Below are 26,188 nucleotides of genomic sequence, written 5' to 3' on the forward strand. Positions count from 1 at the left end.
ATTTTTTTCATTTATCTTATTTTTGCCAGGATGTTTATATAATGATTTGTAAGTGGAAGTTCTTGTGTGCTGTTTGCAAACATGGCCATATTTGCTTGGTGGCAGGTACCAAGCTGGTATATATTTCACACCCATCTATGGTTTCTAACTCCCTTGTTTTATCAGTATCCTCGTAAAGAGAGTGGCCTTTGCTGTTAGAGATTTTTCATTCCCAGTGGGCTTTTTAGATCTTAGTCCCTTAAAGATCACTGGAATTTTAATGGCACATGAAGTTATAGTTAAGTGTTTTTTTAAACAAATTAGCTGTCTTTAAAGTTATGGTTGTATAAACATAGATTAAGTTGGAAACACTCCATATTTATTTTCCATCTGAAACATATGAAGTGTCACTTATAAATACAGCATTAAGAAATATGTCTTTATTAATACTGATTTATTAATGTTATGCCTTAGAGTCTGTAAAAACACTTTATGTCTGCATGCTGTGAGGTGGTATTAGGCCATAATGTTTTTCTAGTTTGATAATGCAATATACATTAAGATAACAATTGAGATCAAAATTTACATAATCCTGATCAGGTAACTATGAGAAAAATTCTGTGTCTTTTTTTCTCCTTCTAGAATACTGCATTGTTCTCATGCATACATGGCTAGGTGGCCTGCTGTTAATTTCCTTAGATTTGTTGTCTTGAAAAAGTTTCTTTTCCCTTTATCACTAGGAAGTCACCTAGTATACAATGTGATTTTTTAAGAATCATCTGCCTGACTCTGCCTTTTAGTACTCTGCTAAGTCAGTACAAGAACACATCTGACTCAGACACTCAGTTTTCTAGGTGACTTTCCAGATTTCTTAACAGTCAACTCAAGAGGATGGTCATTACCTAGAACCTGTTCACCTGGCTTTGAACTGATACTGGAAGATTCAGAACTGTAGTCATGTGCTATTTTTCTTTTATTTCTTATTCCTTGTGTTTTCAGAGAAAACCACCCTGCAAGTTGATGAGCATTGTGTAAATGAATGTTAGATCTCAGAGAGAAAATTGAGATCCTTAGAAGAGAAGGGAATATTACATGAGCCTTTGCCTGTTCTTCATGTTGTTCCTTACTAGGGGTATAACTCATCCTTCAGATTTTGTTTCATGGAAATTTCAGGAACTCGGTGTTGTACACTGATCCAAAATTTTTAGTCCCATTTGCACCTTTATTTGAATGACATGATTAGAAGCCCTGGAAAGGCTTGATCCAGCATTTTAGGGGAGTACCAGGACAGAGAAATGGGAGTGAGGTGATTGGGGAATGGGTGGAGGGAAGAGGGCTTAGGGCACTTATGGGAAGGGGAGAACCAGGAAAGGAGAAGGCATTTGGAATGTAAACAAAGAGTATAGAGGGGGGGGGGGGAAGAAGTAGTGGGTCTCAAGTTCTAATTTAAACAGTTCTATCAAGATATTTTCTCATCTGAAACTGGATGTGAGCTGAGAAATTTTGTGCAGAATTGTCTATGTTTGTTTCTCTTTTTCACTTGAGCAAAGCCCTTTTAGAAGTTGAGGTACTTTCTGTAGAATAGATTTCTCCTGTGGAAGGTTTACTGATAAGAATGGGTTTTTCAACTGAGAAGCAAAACAAAGATGCTTGTCAGGTGCTGTGAAAGGAGGCAATAGCAGATATTTTTCAGCTTTGAGATAGGGATGATCATCAGGAGCCTGGGAAGGAAATGGGCATGTACTTTTGGAGGCTGTTGTGAGGCTCTTCTAGTTCACAGAGGTGCCTTTTGGCTTTTTTGTTTGTTTTTTGTTTTGTTTTTGAATAGGACATCAGTTCAGTTCCCAAAACACATGGTAGCTGATACCCAACCTTAATGTCACTTTTGGACATCTGATGCCTTTTCCTGAATGTAGTTCACAACACACATGGAGAGTACATACATGTTCTCTCCACATATATAAACCACAGCTAACATTTAAAAAAAAAATCCATCGACAATGTATGGAAACAAAGATGGTATAAGTTTGTTTTCCACATTCTGTCTTTGTAAACTTGATTCTGTAGGAATCTATTTTACATAGATTCAAGATTTTCTTAAGGTTCCTGTGATTGACTTTCTTTGTAAGAATTAATATTTGGGAAATTATACTTCACTGAACTGTGCATATCAGTGTTGATGTTACCAGACTATGCACATCTCTTTGTGCCTTAATATCAATATTAAATGAGTTTTGTTATGACTGTCGCATACTGTAACATCGGGAAAATTAATGTTTCCTGATTTGTTTTCAGTAAAGGATTTGGAGGGTTATTCAAGCACTACGAATTTTTATTTCGTTTTTCCATTTCCTGAATGACTTTGATAAAAATTGTTCGGTATTTGCACAAACTTGTAAAAATATCTCAATTGACTTTCTATTGATATCTTATGTTGTAATCCTCAGAAAATAATCAAAAATTTCCACTATTCCAATTTAAATATTGATTTTTATTTTAATCTGGATACTTTTGAACTTGGCTTTCTTAAAATTACACATCCTTTTAGCATTCCTTCTTATATTTTGCAGAAATTATTCATTGCTGCTGAAACAAATTTTTTTACAATTTTTACATTAAAAAAATCCTTTCCTGTTCTATACCATGTGCAGTGAGAACATTCTATTGGTAGAACATGACTGTGGAAGAGGGCTACTGATTTCTAAGAGTTAAATTTGCATCCAGTCACTTTGCTAAAATATTTATGAATTGTCATTTTCTGGTAGAATTTATGGGTTCACCCATGTATACTGCCATATCATCTGAAAATAGTGATATTTCGACTTCTTCCTTTCCAGTTTGTATCCACTTCATCTCCTTTTTCTTTCTTATTGCTGTTGCTACAACTTCAAGTAGTATATTGAAGAGACATTGGGAGAGTGTACAGCCTTGTCTTGTACCTGCTTTTCCTGTTCCTATTATACAGTCACTACGTATTAGCACACACTTTTGAGCAGATCTCTGCAGAACTATAAGAGGGACTATCTTGTAGTGATAATCTAAATATAAGTAGATGGTTTCTTTATCCTTAATGATGATCCTATAAGCATTCCTAAATAGATAGTAATTGTTAAGCTCTTTTAATAACACTATTAAGACCTATCTGCTATTCAGAACTGCAATCAGATCTCTGCCAGTCTTTAGTGTCACTTCTGAGATAGTTGCATTGGTCTACCTGGGCTAAGACACAAGGCCAGAGACTGCAACGATTAAACAACAGAAACAGTAACATCTCCTAGTTCTAGAGGCTGATGTCCAATGTCAGGCACAGATGGTCTGGCTTCTGAAAGTCTCTTCCTTTTCTTCTAAATAGCCACCATCTAACAGGCCCCCATACAATCTGTTTATGATGGTACCTTGCTGAATTCTCCTGTTTAGAAGAACAGAAATGTTACTGGAGTAGGGCCAGAAGTTTACTTTCCTAACGTCTTGACCTCCTAGCACAGACATGTTCTGTGGAGTTTAGACCTTGTACACAAAGAATGGGAACATGGGGAGTACAGTTCAAGCCATGCTGGTCTCTGTTCTCTGTAGGGAGTAGTTCTGATTCTTTGTTCTGGAAGCTGCTTATAAATACAGAAATTTCTTTTTCCCAATTGGTTTTTGATTGATTAATAAATATGCTAGGAGCTAAAGGATAGACAGAAAAGTGGTACTTGTAGGTTCCAATAGGCAGGCTAGGAGATGCAGGAGAAAAACACACTGTGCTTTGGAGGGACAGAGGGCCACCAGCCATGAGATTTCTGGGCTAAAGATTCTCACTGAAGTCCTGACTGTTCGAAGATTTGCTCTGTAGATGAGGGTGACCCCAAACTCCAGAGATCCTACAGCCTATGCTATAATATTTTTGGTTTCATTCCTCTTTCTTGATGATTCACAGAGATCCCAGCCAGGAGATCATGATGACAAACCCTTTAGACATTACACGAGTAAAATTTGGAGCACCCTAAATGGCTGTGTCCATAGATAGGTGAAGATACAATCAGTCATGAGAAATGCTGCTCATCAGTCAGTGGCCTTGTTGTAATAATAAATGGACTGCGGTGTACCCTTCGCCTCTCAGTGGCATTGACATAGATGATGAAAGCCAGTTCTTAATGTCACACAGTATACTCAAGGGCACATTGTTGGGAGGGGAGGAGCATTTCTGAAACCACTCTGTGTTCTCCCTCTTTGGATTGACATGCTCAGAGCAAGTCAAGAGCCAGGACATTGAGAACGTTGGGTAGGGCCAAAATGTAAATTCCTAGAACAGCCTCACAGAACACTTGTTTTTTTTTATTTTTAATATTTATATTTCCTATATTCTTTGTTTACATTCCAAATGATTTCCCCTTTCCCAGATCCCCCCTACCCATATGTACTATAAACCTTCTTCTCTCCATCCATTCTCCAATCACCTCCCTCCTTTTTCTCTGTCCTTATATTCCCTTCCAATGCTAGATCAATCCTTTCCAGGATCAGGACCCTCTCCATACTTCTTCATGGGAGTCATTTGTTATGCGATTTGTGCCTTGGGTATTCAGGGTTTCTGGGCTAATTAATATCCACTTATCAGAGATTGCATTCCATGTGTATTCTTTTGTGTTTGGGTTACCTCACTTAGGATGATATTTTCCAGATCAAACCATTTGCCTAAAAATTTTGTGAATTCATTGTTTCTAATTGCTGAGTTGTATTCCATTGTGTGAATATACCACATTTTCTGTATCCATTCCTCCTTTGAGGGACATCTGGGTTCTTTGCAGCTTCTGGCTATTATAAATAAAGCTGCTATGAACATAATGGAGCATGTGTCTTTATTGCATGCCGGGGAATCCTTTGGGTATATGCCCAGGAGAGGTATAGCAGGGTCCTCCAGAAGTGTCATGTCCAGTTTTCTGAGGAAACGCCAGACAGATTTCCAAAGTGTTTGTACCATCTTACAGCCCCACCAGCAGTGGAGGAGTGTTCCTCTTTCTCCACATCCTCGCCAGCACCTGCTATCTCCCGAGTTTTTGAGCTTAGCCATTCTCACTGGTATAAGGTGAAATCTCAGGTTGTTTTGATTTGCATTTCCCTAATGAGTAATGATGTTGACAACTTCTTAAGGTGCCTCTTGGCCATCCAAATTTCTTCAGGTGAAAATTCTTTGTTTAGATCTGTACCCCATTTTTAATAGGGTTATTTTGTTCCCTGGGGTCTAACTTCTTGAGTTCTTTGTATATATTGGATATTAGCCCTCTATCAGATGTAGGGTTGGTGAATATCCTTTCCCAATTTGATGGTTGCCATTTTGTCCTTTTAACAGTGTCCGTTGCCTTACAGAAACTTTGTAATTTTATGAGGTCCCATTTGTCAATTCTTGATCTTAGAGCATAAGCTATTGGTGATCTGTTCAGGAACTTTTCCCCTGTGCCTATGTCCTCAAGGGTCTTCCCCAGTTTCTTTTCTATTAGTTTCAGTGTGTCTGGTTTTACATGGAGGTCCTTGATCCACTTGGAGTGAAGTTTAGTACATGGAGATAAGAATGGATCAATTCGCATTCTCCTGCATGCTGACCTCCCTCTGAACTGGCACCATCTGTTGAAAAGGCTATCTTTTTTCTACTGGATGTTTTCGGCACCTTTGTCGAAGATCAAGTGACCATAGGTGTGTGGATTCATTTCTGGGTCTTCAATTCTATTCCAATGGTCCACTTGTCTGTCACTGTGCCAATACCATGGAGTTTTTAACACTGTTGCTCTGTAGTATTGCTTGAAGTCAGGGATACTGATTCCCCCAGAATTTCTTTTGTTGTTGAGAATAGTTTTAGCTATCCTGGGATTTTTGTTATTCCAGATGAATTTGAGAATTGCTTTTTCTAACTCTGTGAAGAACTGAGTTTGGATTTTGATGGGGATTGCATTGAATGTGTAGATCACTTTTGGCAAGATGGCCATTTTAACTATATTAATCCTGCCGATCCACGAGCATGGCAGATTTTTCCATTTTCTGAGGTCTTCTTCGATTTCCTTCTTCAGAGACCTAAAGTTCTTGTCATGTAGATCTTTCACTTGTTTGGTTAGAGTCACACCAAGATACTTTATATTGTTTGTGGCTATTGTGAAGGGTATCATTTCCCTAACTTCTTTCTCAGCCTGCTTATCCTTTGAGTATAGGAACACAACTGATTTGCTTGAGTTGATTTTATAACCAGCCACTTTGCTGAAGTTGTTTATCAGCTGTAGGAGTTCTCTGGTGGAGGTTTTCAGGTCACTTAAGCAGATTATCATGTCATCTGCAAATAGTGATAATTTGACTTCTTCCTTTCCAATTTGTATCCCCTTGACCTCCTTATGTTGTCTAATTGCTCTAGCTAGAACTTCAAGTACTAGCTTGAAAAGATGGAGAGAGAGGACAGCCTTGTCTAGACCCTGATTTTAGTGGGATTGCTTCAAGTTTCTCTCCATTTACTTTGATGTTGGCTACTGGTTTGCTGTATAATTGCTTTAACAATGTTTAGGTGTGGTCCTTGAATTCCTGTTCTTTCCAAGACCTTTAGCATGAAACGATGCTGAATTTTGTCAAATGCTTTTTCTGCATCTAATGAGATGATCATATGGTTTTTTCCTTTGAGTTTGTTTATGTAGTGGATAGCATTGATGGATTTCCTTATATTGAACCATCCCTGCATCCCTGGGATGAAGCCTACTTGATCATGGTGTATGATCGTTTTGATGTGTTCTTGGATTTGGTTGGCAAGAATTTTATTAAGTATTTTTGCATCAATATTCATAAGGGAAATTTGCCCTGAAGTTCTCTTTTTTTGTTGGATCTTTGTGTGGTTTTGGTATCAGCGTAATTGTGGCTTCATAGAACAAGTTGGGTAGAGTTCCTTCTGTTTCTATTTTGTGGAATAGTTTGAAGAGTATTGGTGTTAGGTCTTCTATGACAGTCTGATAGAATTCTGCACTGAAACCATCTGGTCCCGTGCTTTTTTTGGTTGGGAGACTTTCTATGACCCTTTTTATTTCTTCAGGTGTTATGGGACTATTTGGATGATCTATTTGATCCTGATTTAGTTTTGGTGTCGGATATCTGTCTAGGAAACTGTCCATTTCCTCCAGATTCTCCAGTTGTGCTGAGTATAGGCTTTTGTAGTAGGACCTAATGATTTTTTGAATTTCCTCAGTTTCTGCTGTTATATCTCCCTTTTCATTTCTTAGTTTGTTAATCTGTATACTGTCTCTGTGCCCGTTGGTTAGTCTGGCTAAGGGATTATCTATCTTGTTGATTTTCTCAAAGAACCAGCTCCTGGTTTTGTTGATTCTTTGTATGGTTCTCTTTGTTTCTAGTTGATTGATTTCGGCCCTGAGTTTGATGATTTCCTGCCTTCTACTCCTCCTGGGTGAAATAGCTTCTTTTTGTTCCAGGCCTTTCAGGTGTGTCATTAAGCTGTTAGTGTATGCTCTCTCCATTTTCTTTTTGGAGGCACTTTGGGCTATGGGTTTTCCTCTTAGCACTGCTTTCATCGTGTCCCATAGATTTGGGTATGTTGTGTCTTCACTTTCATTAAGTTCTAAAAAGTCTTTAATTTCTTTCTTTATTTCTTCTTTGACCAAGTTATCATTGAGTAGAATATTGTTCAGTTTCCACGTGTATGTGGGTTTTCTCTTGTTTTTGTTGCTATTGAAGACCACTTTTACTCCATAGTGATCTGATAGGAAGCATGGGATTAGTTCGATCTTCTCATATTTGTTGAGGTCTGTCTTGTGACCAATTATATGGTCGATTTTGGAGAAGGTACCATGAGGTGCTGAGAAAAAGGTATATTCTTTTGCTTTAGGATAGAATGTAACAAAATATAATTGGTCCAAAGCTTCAATTAGTTTCACTGTGTCCCTATTCAGTTTCTGTATTCCTGATCGGTCCATTGAGGAAAGTGCAGTGTTGAAGTCACCCACAATTATTGTGTTAGGTGCAATGTGTGCTTTGAGCTTTAGTAAAGTTTCTTTTATGAATGAGAGTGCCCTTGCATTTGGAGCATAGATGTTCAGTATTGAGAGTTCTTCTTGGTGTATTTTTCCTTTGAACAGCAAGAAGTGTCCTTCAGTGTTTCTTTTGATGATTTTGGTTGAAAGTCAATTTTATCTGATATTAGAATGGCTACTCTGGATTGTTTCCTGAGACCATTTGCTTATAAAATTGTCTTCCAGCCTTTTACTCTAAGGTAGTATTTGTCTTTGACACTTAGGTATGTTTCCTGTATGCAGCAAAATGTAGGGTCCTGTTTATGTATCCAGTCTGTTAGTCTATGTCTTTTTATTGGGGAATTTAGTCCATTGATGTTAAGAGATATTAAGGAATAATGATTATTCCTTCCTGCCACTTTTGATGTTATTTTTTATATTTGATTGATTATCTTCTTTTGAGTTTGATGAAAGAAGGTTACTATTTTGCTTTTTCCAGGGTGAAGTTTCCCTCCTTGTATTGGTGTTTTCCTCCTATTATCATTTGTAGGGTTGGGTTTGTGGAAAGGTATTGGGTAAACTTGGTTGTGTCATGGAATATCTTGGTTTCCTCCATCTATGGTGATTGAGAAGTTTGCTGAGTATAGTAGTTTTGGTTGGCATTTGTGTTCTCTTAGAGTCTGCATGAGATCTGCTCACGATCTTCTAGCTTTCATAGTGTCTGGTGAGAAGTCTGGTGTGATTCTGTTAGGTCTTCCTTTATATGTTACTTGTCCTTTTTCTCTTACTGCCTTTAATATTCTTTCTTTGTTTAGCACATTTGGGGTTTTGATTATGATGTGCCAGGAGGACTTTCTGCTCTGGTCCAGTCTGTTTGGAGTTCTGTAGGCTTCTTGTGTATTTATGGGCTTCTCTCTCTTTAGGTTAGGGAAGTTTTCTTCGATAATTTTATTGAAGATATTTGCTGGCCCTTTAAGTTGTAAATCTTCATTCTCATCTATGCCTATAATCCTTAGGTTTGGTTTTCTCATTGTGTCCTGGATTTCCTGGGTGTTTTGGGTTACAAGCTTTTTGCATTTTGCATTTTCTTTAAGTGTTGAGTCCATGGTTTCTATGGTATCTTCAGCATGTGAGATTCTTTCTTCTATCTCTTGTATTCTGTTGTTGATATTTGCGTTTATGGCCCCTGATTTCTTCCCAAGGTTTTCTGTCTCAAAGGTTGTTTCCCTTTGCGATTTCTTCGTTGTTTCTACCTCGGTTTTTAGATCCTGGATGGCTTTGCTCAGCTCCTTCACTTGTTTATTTGTGTTTTCCTGTAATTCTTTAAGAGATTTTTATGTTTCCTCTTTCATGACCTCAGCCTGTTGATCAAAGTTCTCCTGTATTTCTTTAAGTGATTTTTCTGTTTTCTCATTATTGGCTTCTATCTTTTGACCCGTATTCTTCTGAATTTCTTTCAATGAATTTCTTCATGTTTCCCTTGTAAAGGCTTCTAAATTTTGATCCATTTTCTCCTGAATTTCTTTAAGACATTTATTTATGTCCTTCATGTGTTCCTGTAACAGCATTATGACCAGTGATTTTAAATCCAAATCATGTTTTTCTGCTCTGTTGGGGTATCCAGGACATGCTGTTAATCGAGAATTGGGTTCAGATGCTGCCATATTGCATTGATTTCTGTTAGTAACGTTCCTACATTTGCCTTTTGCCATCTATTTCTCACAGGTTTTAGTTGGTCTTATTGTCAATGCTGGACTCACCAGTGCAAGCTGCCTCTTCCTAGCTGGCCTGTGGGCGCAGAGCTGGCCTCCTGCACTGCCTAGAGATGGGGTTCCATGGCCCAGGATGTTCCTGTTCCAGAGGCAGAGACTGGAAGTCTCACGCCAGAGGCCTCAGGACTGGATCCTCTGCTCTGCAGGGCCAGACTCACCAGTACACCCTGCCTCCTCCCATCTGGCCTCAAGGTGCACAGCTGGCCTCTTGCACTGCCTGGAGACAGGGTGCCGTGGCCCAGGCTGTTATTTACCAGGACTTAAAGATGGAAGTAGCAGAAACAAAGAAAGCAGAAAATGAGGAAATCCTGGAAATGAAAATTATAGGAGTTTCTCTAAGAAAAAAAAAAAACAGCCAATCAGACAAAAAGACAAGATGGAATAAAGAATGGGGAACGATCATTACCAACTGTATATATTACACAGATGGAGTCTTAAAATGCAAAATGTATAAAGAACCCAAGCAATTAGATGACTAAGAACAAAGAATTCTATTTTAAAATGGGGAAGAGAACTAAACAGAATTCTCAAAAGAAGAAATTTGCATGGCCTAGGAACACTTTAGGAAATGGTGAACAGCTTTAGCTATCACAGAAATGCAAATGCAAACTAGTTTGAGACTTCTTTTAATATATGTCAGAATAGCTATTATCAATAATACAAATGACAGATCATGCTGGCAAGGATGTGGAGCCAGGGACACACTCTTACATTGTTGCTGAGAAGGCAAACTAATAGAAGCCCTTTGGAAATCAATATTGTGTTTCCTCAGAAAACTGAGAATTGGACTACTTCAAAACTTGAAATTAGCTAGATTTCTCTGAACTGAAAAAGGGATAAAGAAGATGTGGTATAGTAACACAACTGACTACTACTTGCCTTTAAAAAAATAACTTAAGAATTTTACAGAAAATAGATGGAACTAGAAAAAAAATCAACACTACAAGTGGTAAACAAAACCAAGAAATACAATTATGGCATATATTCACTTATAAATTGATAGTAGTTATTAGGTGAATGATAAGTCAGTTACAGTCCACAGACCTTGAGCAGACAAGGAAAGAGAAAGGCTGTAGAGATCAATATGGATCTCTCTGGAAAGGAGAAATAGAAAAGATTCTGATGGTGGACTGGGGTTGAATGGGCACAGGGGTAGGAAGGATCAGTTGGGGAGGCCAAGAATGTGCAGTGCAGGGAGGAACAGCTCAAAGTAGGGACCATTGGAGAGTTGAGGTAGGTACCTATAACATTAGTAATTTCCTGGATTCTATGAAGGTGAGCTTAGTGAGCACTCCTAGTAATGGAAAATATAGAATCTGAACTGGCTACCATTTGTAGACAGGCTTCAGTGGTGGGTTACATTTGGTTCAGTTCTTGTCCAGGAGGTGGCATGGGGATTCCTCAACAACCCAGCCTGATGCTAGGACAGAAGGTTGCTGTCTGAAAATGGTAGCAAGACCACATTGCTGAGGAAAACCTCCACATAGCTCACTGAATGTAGAATTTTCAAGCATTTGAACATTTTACTCCTATGTTCTACTCTTTGGCATGAGAAGGTACAAGAGACAGAGAGCGGGGAGGAGGGAGGGAGGGAGGGAGGGAGGGGGAGACAGAGGGGGGGAGAGAGAGAGACTGAAAAGAGTACACCAATCAAAATAAACAACCCTCCACCTAAAATATGTCCTCCATGCAAGATGTGCAGGGACATGGTAGTACCTAAGTGTTTGAGTGGCCAACCAATGTTTTGTTTAAGCCACACACAATGAGAAGGAACCCATGCCTTATAGGACCTTGTCAGCAACAATTCACAGATACTTACGTGGCAGGCATGGGGGATGCATAGGTCTGCAGCACTCCCTCTGGTGCTGTTAGGATATTAGCACAATTGTTAATTTTGTGGGACTCCTAATAGTGGGAACAGTTGTGACTCTGACTCTCTCACCTCTTCTTGAGATAATTTCCTACTATTGAGTTGCCTTGTCCAGCCTTAACCTGAGGTCCATTGCCTTGCCATTTTGTACCTTGTTTTTCCATCCTTTCGTGGAGCTCTGCTTGTTTCTATAGATGAATCACAGGGCCTCAGAAAACTAAAGGAAAGAAACTGAACCAAACAGTACAGAAAAGGTCAACAGTAATTATTCCACTCTAATCAGGACTAATTCAACACACTGCATCAGTGACAACACAATTCAAGGACTAAACATCATTTAGACTGGACAGAATATGTGATTCAGGAAGCAAGTGCAGCTTCTGGAGAAAAACAACTCAGATCACATCATTCACTCTGTCAGCAAATATCATGGACGGACTCTCTGGTGGTAGCATTCATAGTGTCAGAAACTGCTATGCAGACTGGGACAAGTGGCAGTGTTATCAAAGGCCATACCCTGATTTGTATCTCAATCTGCCATGTAAGGCATGACCACTAGTATCAAGGTGGCAAGATGCTCTGTGAGTAACTGAAGATTTACTAGTTCAAGATAAGCCCAACTCCTGGGGGCGCGCGCTGGGGGTGGGGGTGGGGGATGATACATAGATTAAATTGAGAGTCCAATAAAGGTCACAGACCCTAGCAGAGAAGACGCGACTGATATTTGCTTCAAGTGTAAATGGCCCTTGTCACACCCATTTCCTGATCCTAATTTCAGTCTGACTAAAAGAAACTTTGTTTTCAATGGGGAACTGCTAATTCAGAGACTCAAACTTACTCAAAGGTTGACATCAACTAACTGCTGACTGAACTGGGTACCTTGGGAAAGCCTCATTACATCTAACAATATTGTCAGTGAAAATTTCCAGGACCATAAATTAAATAGAATGTGGCAAAACCAAATTCATGTCCTCTTTATGACAGGTGAGCCCCACCTCATCACTTGTTCAATCCTTCTAACACACCTGGATCCTTGAGACTCCTTGGCCTTTTCCATTCAGGGCTCTTAGTTTTGATTTATAGTTAAACAGTTTTGTCTGAGCATATAGAGACCTGAAAACAGGAACATATGGTCAGAAAGAACCTGGAATGTTTCATAAGACAAAAATGAAAGATGCCAACACCAGAAAAAGGGATAAACTTGAAGGAAAGAGAAGATATCATGAAAATCTTTCTCTCTCTCTCTCTCTCTCTCTCTCTCTCTCTCTCTCTCTCTCTCTCTCTCTCTCTCTTTCTCTCTCTCTCCCTCCCTCCATCCCTCTCTCTCTCTCCCTCCCTCCCCCCCTCCCTCCATCTCTCTCTCTCTCTTTTGGTTTTGGTTTTTTGAGACAGGGTTTCTCTGTGTAGTCCTGGCTGTCCTGGAACTCACTCTGTAGACCAGGCTGGCCTCGAACTCAGAAATCCACCTGCCTCTGCCTCCCAAGTTCTGGGATTACAGGAGTGCACCACCATGCCCAGCTGAAAATGTTTCTTTTTATTTGAGGATTTCAGATTACCTTAGAGATGTGAGAATCAGTCACACAATTAACACACATCCAGAGTTCTTTTCCTAGCAACTCGTTAGAGGAGCAAGGAAGAATGTAAAAAACATACTGTGACACACTGAATCCAGATGGTTGAACTTCTCCAAGAGGTCTGCAAAAAAAATAAATAAATAAATAAATAAATAAAAGCCCAGAGTGCAGCTTCTAAGCATTCCCACACCTGTAAGAAGTCGACATTGCAGAACTCAACAACCCATGAATGTGCATGGGCAGAGTGCTTTTCATGAACCAAGGAGACATTTTTCTTGAGTAAGTTAGCAATCATAATTATTTCAAAGGACCTTATTGATTTTGTCTTAATCTATACTTAGTTTTATATCTATAAAAACATCTTGGCCTGATGTCATCTTCTCACTGGATGCTGGACTAATCCTTGCAAGGAATCAAAGAAATTCTGGAGGAATGGCTAACTGGGGTGCCAATTCAAGGCAGACTTTGTTGACTCAAACTTGTCTTGGTTCCTGGTTCCCCTTTTGGCCAATCCCTCCACCCTCCTTGATCGTCCTCAATGACCCTCCCCACCCCCCCAACCATGACCTGGTTCAGTCTGTATCAACCTGATACTCTGACAGCTTCCTCCCTCAGACTGAAAAGCAAAAAAAAGTATCCTCTAAGCACCACCAGCTCCAAAATAGTTATCTTCCTGCAATGCTGCAGGTTGCATGTTTTTGGAAAATAATAAGGCCTCATAGGAAACCACAATGGCCTATAAAACTGCTTGTAGCATTTGACCTTGGTCAGGATGTAAAATATTATAAAGCTTCTCCACAAGTTGGAATTGGTTTTCCTCTGGGGACACTCAGGGTTAACAGAACCAACAACATATCTTCTCCTTAGCAGTACCTGGATTCAATCCTGTCTTCATTTTTCATTCAAACCAAAAGTGTAACATTAATAACTAAGCCTGACCTGGCAGTGGTGGTGCACACCTTTAATCCCAGCACTTGGGAGGCAGAGGCAGGCGATTTCTGAGTTCGAGGAAAGCCTGGTCTACAGAGTGAGTTCCAGGACAGCCCGAACTACAATGAGAAACCCTGTCTCGAAAAACCAGAAAAAAAAAAAAAAAAAAAAAAAAAAAAAAAAAAAAAAAAAAAAACAGACAACCCTCCTGGTATACAACCTCCAGATACTGCCAAGGATCTATGCGAATATTTTAGAAAAATATTCTGGCAACCATAAAATTAATTAAGATATCACCATAAACCCAGTTCACAGGATCTCAAAGTTCCTGATAGAGTGTCTCGGCAGAAAATGCACCCCTGCTCCACACCCCTGCTCCGCTCCTGCCCCTTTCCCAGCCCAACAGCTCCTGTGACCTGGCAGGGGACAGGTTGAGCTGCTGAATGTCCTAGGAGGTGAGCACAGCAACTGCAGCTTAAGGAAGTTTTCAGGTTCCGGAAACATGAGGCACTCGTCTCCATCTATGACTTGCTGACCATAAGGCAGCCAAGATGCATGGAGAATGCTGGAATGGCGGAACGTCCTGTCTCTTCCGCCTTTCCTCAGAGCCACTCCTTCTGGACGCTCTCAATACTCAGCAGCTTCCTGTAACTCTAAGCCCACCTACTTCCGGAACTTTTAATTAATTTGCTTCCCAATTCTTCAAAGCAATTTTTGTAGGTTTGGATTTTTGCTTGCTTGCTTATTATACCTTTGTTTTTATTTTGTCTTTTTCTTAAACTCATCTAATCATGCAGGAAGCCCACCCTCACCATCAGGAACTTCTCTTGCTATTCGGTTGTGTAGGACCCCCAAACGGGGGGGGGGGGGAACCCCACTCGAGTCTCGGGTCGGCGCACACCCAAGGAAACTCGAGAGACTGGCTTGATGCAAAAACACGAGGCAGTTGTATGGCGGAGCTCCAGGCCAACACGTCTCATGCAAGAGACAAAGGGGTCTGCCCTGAGGCTCAAAAGCTAGGGGTTTATGTGGGAAAAGGCAAGGGGGGTTCGCGTGCTTTGACATGATTGGTCAATTCATACATTGAGGGAGGAATTGGCATACAATTACATCAGCGGGTAGTACGTGTGTCAGCAATGTAGGAGAGTGGGAGGCTTATCTTTTGTTAGCAGAGGGCCTGGTTAACATTAAACTACATAAGAGAACAGAGGGTGAGGGGAGGGAGCCCAGATGGCCCATGACTCAGTGGAGGTTGTTTAGGCTACTTTCTTATTTTTATGGCCGGCTAGTTTCTGGAATGTCTTAACGACCTTGGGTGGATCATCCTACTATTCTAACAACCTTGAGAAGGCCCCAGCTTGTCTGGGCTTGCCCCTGGCCTGCCTTATGCCTGGGCTGTGGATTCTGTGAGGTTTTAACTTCGTTTTTGTTTCTAACTTCCATCATTTGCAGGCTGCCTTCCACACTGCTTCCCAGGACCTACTATGCACAGCTTCCCCACAAGCTTGCTGCCAGACTAGACCAGAACTGGAAGTAGAAAGACACTGCACCTGGATTCTGAACACTTTATAAACAAGTAATATTACCTAACTTCTCTCATTGTGAGTCTAGTCACTGGGCTAAAAATGCACGCAATTAAGCAATCCCTCTGAATTCTGATGCTCAGAACAAATACCCAAACAAAGTAAAACTAAGATAAAATGTCCTTGGCACAAACCACAAACCTTATATGTATCCTATGAGGAGGACAATTTATATGATATCCAAGATAAAGAATTGAAAACCCAGAGTCATGATCAAAGATATCAAAGTTTGAAGACCACGTAAATCAACTAAAAGAGAAAATGAACAAAATGATTCGTAGGCAAGAAAATAATTGAAGATGTCCAAAGGAAATGAGGACAACATGGGATATGAAAACTGAGTTCAATAGGTGCTCATTTAAATTGATATTCCCTAGGAAAAGAAACCATGTTAAACTATATCTGCCTCAGACAACTGTCCTGGAAGATTACATTGTAACACAATATGAAAAAAAATAAATAAATAAACTGGTCTCTGGAGTCTGCAAAAAGAAAAGAATTCATACTGAAGACAAACCCTGTAAAAGTAATCAATGTGAAAAAACCTTTGCACATCACTATCACAGCCAGCTCCTTGATCCAGTAAGGAGACTCCTCATCTGTAGGCAACAGCACTGCTCCTGCATCTGTTGCCATGGCACCCACCATGGCACCACTTCCTTTTTCATGTGCTTCACATGCCTCATGGACTGGATAAAAAAGTCTTCCCCTGACCCATAGTCCCTTCTCTTCTTACATTTCAACCCCTCTCAGACACTTCCTTGGCAATACAACCTCCCACGTGAGACCTGAAGCTTGGTATGATATGTCTGGGATTTTGCCTGCCTATTCTAACAAATATGAAGAAGCTTTGTCACAGAAATAACCTCTCAGAATGTATTAAAGAATCCATATTGGAAGGAAATTCTGTGAATAAGCAATGTGATAAAGCCTTCAAATGCTGTTAGAAATCATGAGAAAAGCCATGCTGCAGAGAAATCTGGTTAATATATTCAGTTTGGTAAAATGGCACTTACTGGTACCTTTATACAAGAGTGCAAACTTTAGTGTGTAATGAGTCTGTGAGAGATTTTTTGCATATTTCTGAAGTATTAAGGAACCAAAAGCATCCTAAAGGGAATAAATGTCTATAAAGAATTTGGTAATATCTTTATTTTTTTTATTATTTTCTATATTCTTTGTTTATATTCCGAATGCTTTCCCCTTTCCCTGTCCCCCCTCCCCATCAGTCTCATAAGCCCTCTTCCCTCCACCCATTTCCCAATCACCCCCCTCCCATTTCGATGTCCTGGTACACCCCTACAATGCTGGATCAACTCTTTTCAGAACCAGGGCCCTCTCTTTCCCTCTTCTTGGGTATAATTTGATATGCTAATTGTGTCTTGAGAATTTAGAGCTTCTGGGCTAATTCATATCTACTTATCAGTGATTGCATTCCATGTGTATTCTTTTGTGATTGGGTTCCCTCACTTAGGATGATATTTTCCAGATCCAACCATTTGCCTAAGAATTTCATGAATTCATTGTTTTTAATTGCTGAGTAGTATTCCATTGTGTAAATATACCACATTTTCTGTATCCATTCATCTATTTAGGGACATCTGGATTCTTTCCAGCTTCTGGCTATTATAAATAAGGCTGCTATGAACATAGTGGAGCATGTGTCCTTATTGCATGCCAGGGAATCCTCTGGATATGTGCCCAGGAGTGGTATAGCAAGATCACCCGGAAGTGTCATGCCCAGTTTTCTGAGGAAGCTCCACACTGATTTCCAGAGTGGTTGTCCGAACTTTCATTCCCACCAGCAGTGGAGGAGTGTTCTTTTTCTGCCTGCAGGTATGCATGCATGGACAGAAGAGGGCAGCAGATCTCAGTACAGATGTTTATGAGCCTTCATATTGCTAACTGCTTATCTTAGCTTCTATTAGAGAATACTTGCTTCCATGAGGACCCAACTTCAACTGCCTGATAGAAAAAGGTGGTCCTTCTGATACTCTGAACACTGGCAGCTCAAGTCACTTCTCCCATATTTGGATTAAAAAGATAATTAAGGGTAGAGTTATGTGGCTATGGGACTCTATATGTTGATTCTGATTTTTGCCAGAAAAATCAACACAACAATGTTGGCCATATATAAAGTAATCATTTATTAAATACTAAGTACAGACCAAGTGATGGACCTTCATCAGAAAAATGCCTCCAGAATTTGCCAGTTGGAACGGGCCAGACACATAGTCCAAGGGCTTATATAAAAAATTAATTAGGTCATGATATTTTCCTATTAGGCCTGCTTATTTCCACAGAACTACAAATCCCAACATTCCAGGAACTAACCTGGTTCCCGGGGATGTGAGCCATACAAGTTAATTTTGGGAATTATATACACAACAACTCCACCTTAATTTCAGGAGGAAGAAGGAGAAATGCCTACTGAGTGCTGTGAGGGGAGCTCAGGAAAGCTCAGAAGAAACAACCAACATGTTGAGCACAGGGCCACTGCCCACAATAGGGAAGAACAGGCAGCTTGAGACCTGGATATGGTGTGGGTCCTCCCTGGATCTAGGTGGAAGACAGATGTGTTCCCTAATGATTTCCCAATGAGGTTTTTGTTTTGTTTTATTTTGTTTTGTTTGTTTTTTTAGATCTGGTTATTCCCTGGAATTGATGGTGAGCTCTGCAGGGCTGCATATGCACAGGGCATTTGGAGCAGGTGGTTTTGTAGAAAATGCCTCGGTAGGAGGCAAAATTTAGAGAGCAAGACCCCTAGTTTCTCTTACTATCTTCTACAAGTTATGCTCTTAGCATTTAACATTTAGGAGTAAGATCCTTTTGTAGTTAACTTGGTGGAGGTTGTAAAAGGTATATATTGTGTTGGGTAGCCCTCAAAAAATAAGCGTGAGTTTCAAGACTACAATTGACATGTAAAGGATTTAATGGTGCTTAGATAATAGTGAAACTAAGTAGAAAATAACAGAGCAAGGAGTGAATTTGTTTACCAGAATTATCCCAAAATTTGAATGCAACCAAAATGAATATGTCAGCCTGAATTACATACATCCATTAGGCCATCACCATATCAAAGACCAGGACTCTAAGGAGCTGCTCAAGGGGCAATGTAGGGCCACACCCAACATTAGGCCTGCTGTGCCATAATGGTCCAATTTTCTTGAGAAAATCATAGTCTGCCACAAGAGCCAAAGTACACTGTTGTCAACTCTTTCCAAAGGAAAAACACCATCCAGTTGAGGGCAAGCCTGATCAAACCAAGCTTCACATGGGACCCTCATATATGGAGAATGACATAGCTCATTCTCATCCCAGGAATGTACTTGGCAGAGCTAGTAACAGCCTGGGACTTGGGCCTTGGGGGCACTCACTAAGAGCCCAAAGTATTGACTATAAAATAGAGATCTGTTGCAGGATATTGATCATATAAGGAAACCAGAGATTGTGCTCAGGCCTTATAGCACATGCCTTCAATTCACCTGTCTGGATTGTAGATTTGCTCTTGGTATACAAGGAATGTCAAGTCAGAGTGACTCACCACCTCCTTGAGTTCCACAAAAAAATATGAGATGTTCTTTGCAGTTGGAAAATGGACATAATAGCTGGGGCCAGCTGAAAATTATGGGATGGGCTCAGGAAACATGAGCCTTTGGAAAGTCGTGATGTTCCTTTTGGATCGGTGGTCCCTTCTTTTGCTTAGACCAGGTGGTATAAACCAATAAGCTTAAAGGTCAACATTCTGTTACCCTTTTATGCAACCATGTAAAGGTACGGCTTAGAAATCCCCCACTAAGGTTTTTTTGTTGTTGTTTTTTTTCCCATTATAAACCCCATTACCCAAGACCTCAGTTCCACTCTCCTATCCTGTTGCATCAGGAAGGGTTTTGGCCCCTGCTCGAGCCTGAATAAAGAGTCTCCTGTGCTTGCATCAGCCTTGTGGTACTGGTATCTGGTGATGTCTTTGGGGGTCTCATGATCTGGGCCCAGTTGCATGTTCAGCCTTTTATAAAACTGTTTCTGAGACAAGCTGTCTTGACTCAGGTCACCTTGATGCCAGTCTGTTATTCTCCAAGACAATAACTTTTATTTTCTCCTGATTGAACTTCCCAATTTCTGTAGTTATAAGGCGATATTACAACAGAGTTTTAATACTGCACATTTGAATTATGTAGTTTTTACTTGCAACTCTGACCAAGACCGTTAGGAGTAGTGGTAAGAAAGCACAGAATCAAAGACACAGACTCTAGTGTCAAGCAAGAGGCAAAAGCAGACTCATTTATTGCAGTAACTGGAGAAACCTTTATACAGATCCCCAGCATCACATTGGTTCTCAAGTAGCCAGATGTGAGACTGACTCTTTGTCATTGGCTTGCTCCCGTGCCTGATTCACCATCAAGGGTCTCTAGCATGCTGGCAGATACTTAGTTGGCTCAGGGTAGAAGGCTGAGGCAGGTTCTACTTAGCTACATTCCTCCTATTTTTCCACCCTTTTGTTTTATTTTGATAGCACAGTGGGAGTCAGAGTTCTTTGCTCTGGCCGCACCTCAGGTGGCCTCCCATATAATTGACCATGTCTGTCTTACATTGACCTGGCAAGCATGTTCTTATTTTTCATTGACTACCAGCCCTGAACAGACAGCTGTCCCCAAGGGGCATATGGGAGTGTAAGGAGGGAGGCTAAAGACAACACCAGAAAACTTCTATGAGCCAAGCTCTAACCATGTTTTTGCACAGGGATCTAGATGCTAAAGGGCCATCAGTATTTGAAGCACAAATGTGTTGATAGAGCATTGCCAAGAGATGTGCTGTATAAGACACTTAATCAGTATAATTATTATTGCTATTATTGCGATCATCATCATTATCATTATAATACATCCAATTATACCATAAGATACTATCTAAGAAGAGCTAAAATACCTTTTTATGTTGTTCGAAACCTTTATCATGAACCTCATATCAACAGCAAGAACAGGTACCCTGGTCTCAATTAGCTAGGAAATATACTTTCTCCAAGTAGGAACAAATAGTTTGAAAGTGTTTTGGTTCAGGTTCCCTTAGTATAATGGAACAGTTTGCTCATGGACCTGGGGAATATTTTGTACTTGATAGGATGCAAGGAAAATAGCATGAATACAGGGATCACAGGCAAGTAGAGACTTATCTCTAACAAGTGCCACCTCCTCAGCCAAAAGGCCTAAGGGAAAGGAGACTTCATCTCTGTCTTCCTTTTCCCTGGCTGGCTGAATGTCCCATATCAGCATTCATCCAGGTGTTGTGGATTCCTGTGGAAAAACACAATCATATCCTTGCCCCTGTATCAGCAAGGGGACAGGTGACTGCCATTATGATGTTAGGGTATCTGTCCACTGCACCAATGAAAATGGGTATTCCTGGGTAGGAAAGCCCAATGTTTATAGGCAGGGCTTAATCCCTGATCATCAAAGCTGAGAAAGTTTAGGTGAAACAATGTCTCTACCACAGTCAGGTGAGGGTCATATTTGGACTCAGGGGAAGGAGGCCCTGAGTGGCCAGCAGTCCTAAGAATTGGGGGTGATCTCCCTTTTAAGCCTTGGATTGGTCAGGCCCTGTGAGCCTAGGGAGGCAGGTTCAAGGCAGGTTCGAGGCAGGGGATTGTTGGAGGCCAACCACAGGAGGCTGCAAATGTGAGGGAGATTTGTAAGTGTTAGAGAGGTAGGGCAGTAGTGTCCCTGGCACAAAGTTTATGCCATTAGTACTCAGGATCAGGGGGGCTTACACTTGGCACCAGGCATTCAGACTCCCTGTCATCACCCTCAGAGGAGTCTGTCAAGGCCACGAGGACTGGAGGAGAGGCAGTTATGGGCATGTTCACACTACCCTGTTCCTGACAATAATTATTGTGAGTGGCAATAACATCTTCTGGGGGAAAAGATTTTAGGCTACACATAATGCCAAGCCAAATAAGAACAAAAGTGGTAGGGGGGACTCTTCCAGAATCCCTATGAATTTTTTAGCCTGAAAGACAACCTTTATCCATATATCAGGTTCCCACATATTCTCAGAGAGATGCATGGGGCTAGAACTGCTACCTCATTCCAGAATGTTTCCAGATCTGAGAACATGACATTCATGGCCCTGTGGACAAGGAGGAACCTAAGGGATACTATTTGGAGTTTCATGCAGTGGGAGGGGAGGCAACTGAATGCAAATTGAGAAAGATTTAAATTAACAAGAAAGGGAGATTTTGAGGAAGGAGGAAAGTGTGTGTTGGACTCAGGTGTCTTATGCTTAGTGGTGGACTTCTGTGGTTGTTAGGCCACTGCTGTATGCCCACATGGTGGCTCCAGTAGAGGAAGGCCATGGGTCAGGGAATGGCAGTCCTAGTTTCTACCTCCTGAATGGTAGGTCCTTACATAGAAATGGATCATGTACTCTGAAGTTTTCATGTGAACCTTCTCCCCATTTCAATTGTTCACATAAAGGCTACAGTCACTGAACGGACAGTGGAAGGGACAGGTGGGTCTGGAGCATTTAGAGAGGGAGAAGAGAAGAAGGAGAAGTGCCATGCAAGGAGACAGAGGAGACAGAGGAAGGGAAAAGAAAGGAGGTGGAAGGAAGATGGAGAAGAACCACGTGGCCTGGAGAAGCTGCAAGTAGTAAAGGATCTGATAGCTGGGGAATAGAGTAGTTTTGTGGTAAATCTGCACGATCAAGGCATGCAGCTTATAAATACTGTAACTGAGTTGTGTGTTCTGTGGACAGGCTTATTGTGGTTGGAGATTTACTGCAATAAACTTGTGGACAACATATTGATTAGAACCCTTCTAACCTGAGATAAAAGTCCACTGCTCTTAAACCATTCCCAAATGCACAGCTGGGGCAGTGATCTAAGTCTGCAGCAGCCTGGGTATGGAAAACTGACTGGGTCTGTTTTGGGTCTGTTGCGTAGCCAACATTTGGCTATGCAATATAGAGCAAAAGCAGACAAATGGGGTAACACCTTACCAAAAAACTCCCAAGGGGTACTCCTACAGGTACAAAAGCAAGGAGAGTTCTCTCCCTCGGGAAAATTAAACATCACCGCTCTAAAAACAGATATTGTGAGACCAGATAACAGGGCTGAGGCAAATTCTATAGACAATTTAAACAACCTAATTGGAGCCAAACCTGAATAATTTTGGCAACCTTCTATAGAGGATCAAAGGCCCAAACTAAGAATGCAAGTAAACAATATTCAGATTTGAGAAATGGGCAACACTGGAAAAGATGCCATCATTATCTCTCCAAAATCTTAGCCTGCAAGTTGGGCTCTTTGAGAAGCAGACATAAATATCAAGGAGTTGGGATTTAATCTCAAATAATGCAAAGCACCAAATGGATTATATGTATAGGAACTAAAGTTCAGGTAGGAAAATTGAGGCCATATGTGGCTGATATAGCAATTGATGTATGGGGAAGAGATCTGTTATAGCAGTGGAAAACACAAATTAATATCACCTCAGTTTTAGTCTGGCCACAAAACCAGACCGGCTCCTAACTAAAAAAGAAAAAAAATTACTTATGGAATGTTATCAAAGACATTTACAGATTGCATAGGGTGTCCATAAACAAGTTACAGCAGGGGCTGACAATTTAGCTGTACCTCAAGGAACCACTGCTGATAAGACACCAACAAACTTACCACTAAGGTGGTGGACACACCAACCCATCTTGATGTGTGGTCTATGACAAAAGAATAACTACAGGCATTAGCACAGCTAGTCCAGGAGCAGCTGGAGGCTCAGCATATAGAGGAGTCCACCAGCCCTTGCAAATCTCAGGTATTTGTCATTAAAAATAAATTATGCAAATGGAGGTTGTTCACAGATTCCAGAGCATTTAACAAGATTGCTCAGCCAATGGATTCCTTTCAGCCTGGAATCCCATTGCCCTCCTTGTGGCATAAGGAATGACCTGTTATAGTCATTGATCTTAAAGATTGCTTTTTCACAATTTAACTCACCGGCAGCTCAACTGCCTATAATGAGAAACCCTTTCATCACATCGCTTATTCTTCTCAGTGAAATATTCTAGAATAATTACTGAAATAGAATCTGTCAAATCAAATCCATGTCTTCTTTCTATTGATAGGCGAACCCCACTCCCCTCCTTGTTTATTCCCTCTAACATACCCGGATCCTTTGCTATTGTCTCCTTGGTCTTGAGGTTATATTTTTGATTTATAGGTAAGCAGGTTTGGCTGAGGAGATGGAGACTTGAATATGAGAAAACATTGGTCAGAAATAATCTGGAAATTGGTCAGAAATAATTTTCATGAAACAAAAATGAAAGATAGTAGCACCTGGCAAAGAACATCGATGACTGAAAGAGAAGATACCTTGGAAAATGTCTCATTTTCTCCGAGGATTTCAGTTTACTCTTTGAGATGTGAGATTCCTTCCCACAGTTCACACACATTCAGAGACCTTTTCCCAACAAACCTGAAGAGGAGCAAGGAAGACTGCAAGGAAATGATTGTGATGCACTGAATCAAGGCAGCTGAAGTTCTCCAACAAGAGCCGTCTGCAAAAATAAATGCCGGAGTGCAGGGTCTAAGCATTCCCATCTGCAAGAAATCTTCAGACCAGAACTCAACTAGCCATGAATGTGCATGGGCAGAGTGCTTTTTGTGAATCAAAGTGCCATTTTCCTATATAAGTGAGCAATCATAATTATTCAAAAGGTGCTGACTAACATTGTCTTTATCTATAGTGAGGTTTTTATCTATAAAAATGATACCCAGTCCAGATAGCATTCTCTAACAGCATGCATAATGGGCTGGCTTAGACCTTGTTAGGTCTCAAAGAAACTCAGGACAAAAGGCTACATGGATGCCTATTAACATATCAATGTGGACATTGTTGGCTAGGTGCTTTCTTGGCTCCTGCTTCCTCTGCTGTCCAGCCCCTCTGTCCTCCCTTCTCTTCCTCCATACCCATTCCCCACTTCCCATAAGCTCCTTATCTCTGGACCCAAACAAATTTCTCGGACTGTTTTCTCTCTCAGACAGCAAAGGCCAAAATTTACCCACAAGCACCATATGCCCAAGAACCAGGTACCTTCCTGGAATGCTGTCAGCTGCAAGTCTTAGGACTCATAAGAAAACTGCAAAAACAAAAAAAAATATTGAAAAAACTACAAAAAAAGAATCATGGGAAACTACATTGGCCTATATGGTTGTCTTTACAAACCCTTGTAACAAGTGTTCAAAGTCCATCTCTCGGTCACATGACAGAAATGGATTTTCTCTGAAAACTCTCAGGATTAACAGAACTTACAATTATCTTCTCCTCAACCAGTTCTTACAACAATCCTGTCTTCAATTTTCATTCAGGTCTAAGGTGTAACATTAATAACTAAGCCTAAGAAGACACTTTTCTGAATGCTGTGTCTACATCAAAGAATGTTTTTACCTCAGGGTAAAATTAATCAAGTGTATAACTTTACTCAGTTTATGTCAATATTTACATATAATGTGATGGTGCTTTATAATGTACAGTTTAGATTCAATCAAACTTTCACTAGTTCCTCATATGACTAATATCTACACTGCTCTCTGGGGGTGCATATGGATTTGTTCTGGCAAAAGGCTACTACTTTCTAAAAATGACAAATGGAGGAAGAGAGGAGTTAACAAGGCATGGGTGAATTTGAATTTGGGAGCATTGTTACTGATTTAGCAAAGAGAATCTCCATGTACAGGTACAGATATTGCAAATGATCTATGAGGTTATTTTAGAAGAATATTCTGGAAATCATAAAATTAATTAAAGCATCACAATGAACTCTAGTTTATAGGATCTCTAGCTTCCTGACAACTGTAAGATATCCACAACAGAATTGTGAGAGTGTCTGCAGAAAATGCACCCCTGCTCCACACTCCTGCTCTGCTCCTGCCAGTTTCCCAAAACCACAGTTCCTCTGACCTGGCAAGTTCCAGAACTGACTGCTGACTGGTGACTCTCCCTGGATGACACATGCAGCAACTGCAGCTTAAGGACATTTTTTGGGTACCTCAAAAATGAGATAATAATCTCCCACAATGACTTCCTGATCAGGAGGATAGCCAAGAAACAGAGAATCCTGGAATGGTGGAACTTACCATCACTATGGCCTGGTAATTTGGAGCAACTCCTTCTGTGACCTGTCCAGCAGGTCCAGTTATTCCAGGGTCTCGAAGAGGCACTACCTGAGGGTCAAAAATGGGGGCAAGGGAAAAGGGAAGCCAAGCACGCTAACAAAATCAGAATCAATCTGGGTTGTGTCAAGGCTTCATTTAATGTCGGGGAGGTAAGTGGGTTTTAAGGCTTACAGAGAAGGAATTAACCTTCACACCAGACAAACGAGGGAAGGGCAGAGACACCCCTAGTGATGGCAGTAGGAATCGAGGAGGTCATCCAGGTGGGGACACCCAGAGTTAACGCATGCAGGAACATGCTGCGGTTAGGGCAGGAGCATCTTGTGGTATTCTCGGGAATCTTCT

General features: G+C 40.7%; 3 protein-coding genes across 35 annotated transcripts in view; 1 reads left to right on the plus strand and 2 right to left on the minus strand.

The window, feature by feature from the left end:
• Nucleotides 1-26,188, plus strand: part of LOC127681600 (oocyte zinc finger protein XlCOF6-like) — a 1,434,619-nt gene that overhangs the window by 1,137,514 nt on the left and 270,917 nt on the right. The window lies entirely within an intron of this gene.
• LOC127681617 (oocyte zinc finger protein XlCOF6-like) overlaps nucleotides 1-26,188 on the minus strand; it is a 1,149,846-nt gene that overhangs the window by 986,121 nt on the left and 137,537 nt on the right. The window lies entirely within an intron of this gene.
• LOC127681640 (zinc finger protein 320-like) overlaps nucleotides 1-26,188 on the minus strand; it is a 258,929-nt gene that overhangs the window by 103,236 nt on the left and 129,505 nt on the right. For 2 of the 3 annotated variants that reach the window (XM_052178120.1, XM_052178119.1), the window contains exon 1: nucleotides 12,617-12,671. The exons of the other annotated variant lie outside the window; for it this stretch is intronic. In XM_052178120.1, the coding sequence (XP_052034080.1) occupies nucleotides 12,617-12,648 (32 nt within the window). In that variant the 5' untranslated portion in view covers nucleotides 12,649-12,671. Of the gene's footprint in view, nucleotides 1-12,616; nucleotides 12,672-26,188 lie in introns of those variants that run through there. 3 annotated transcript variants of the gene reach the window in all.

Source organism: Apodemus sylvaticus, chromosome 3 (assembly GCF_947179515.1).
Source record: "Apodemus sylvaticus chromosome 3, mApoSyl1.1, whole genome shotgun sequence".
Taxonomy (NCBI): Eukaryota; Metazoa; Chordata; class Mammalia; order Rodentia; family Muridae; genus Apodemus; species Apodemus sylvaticus.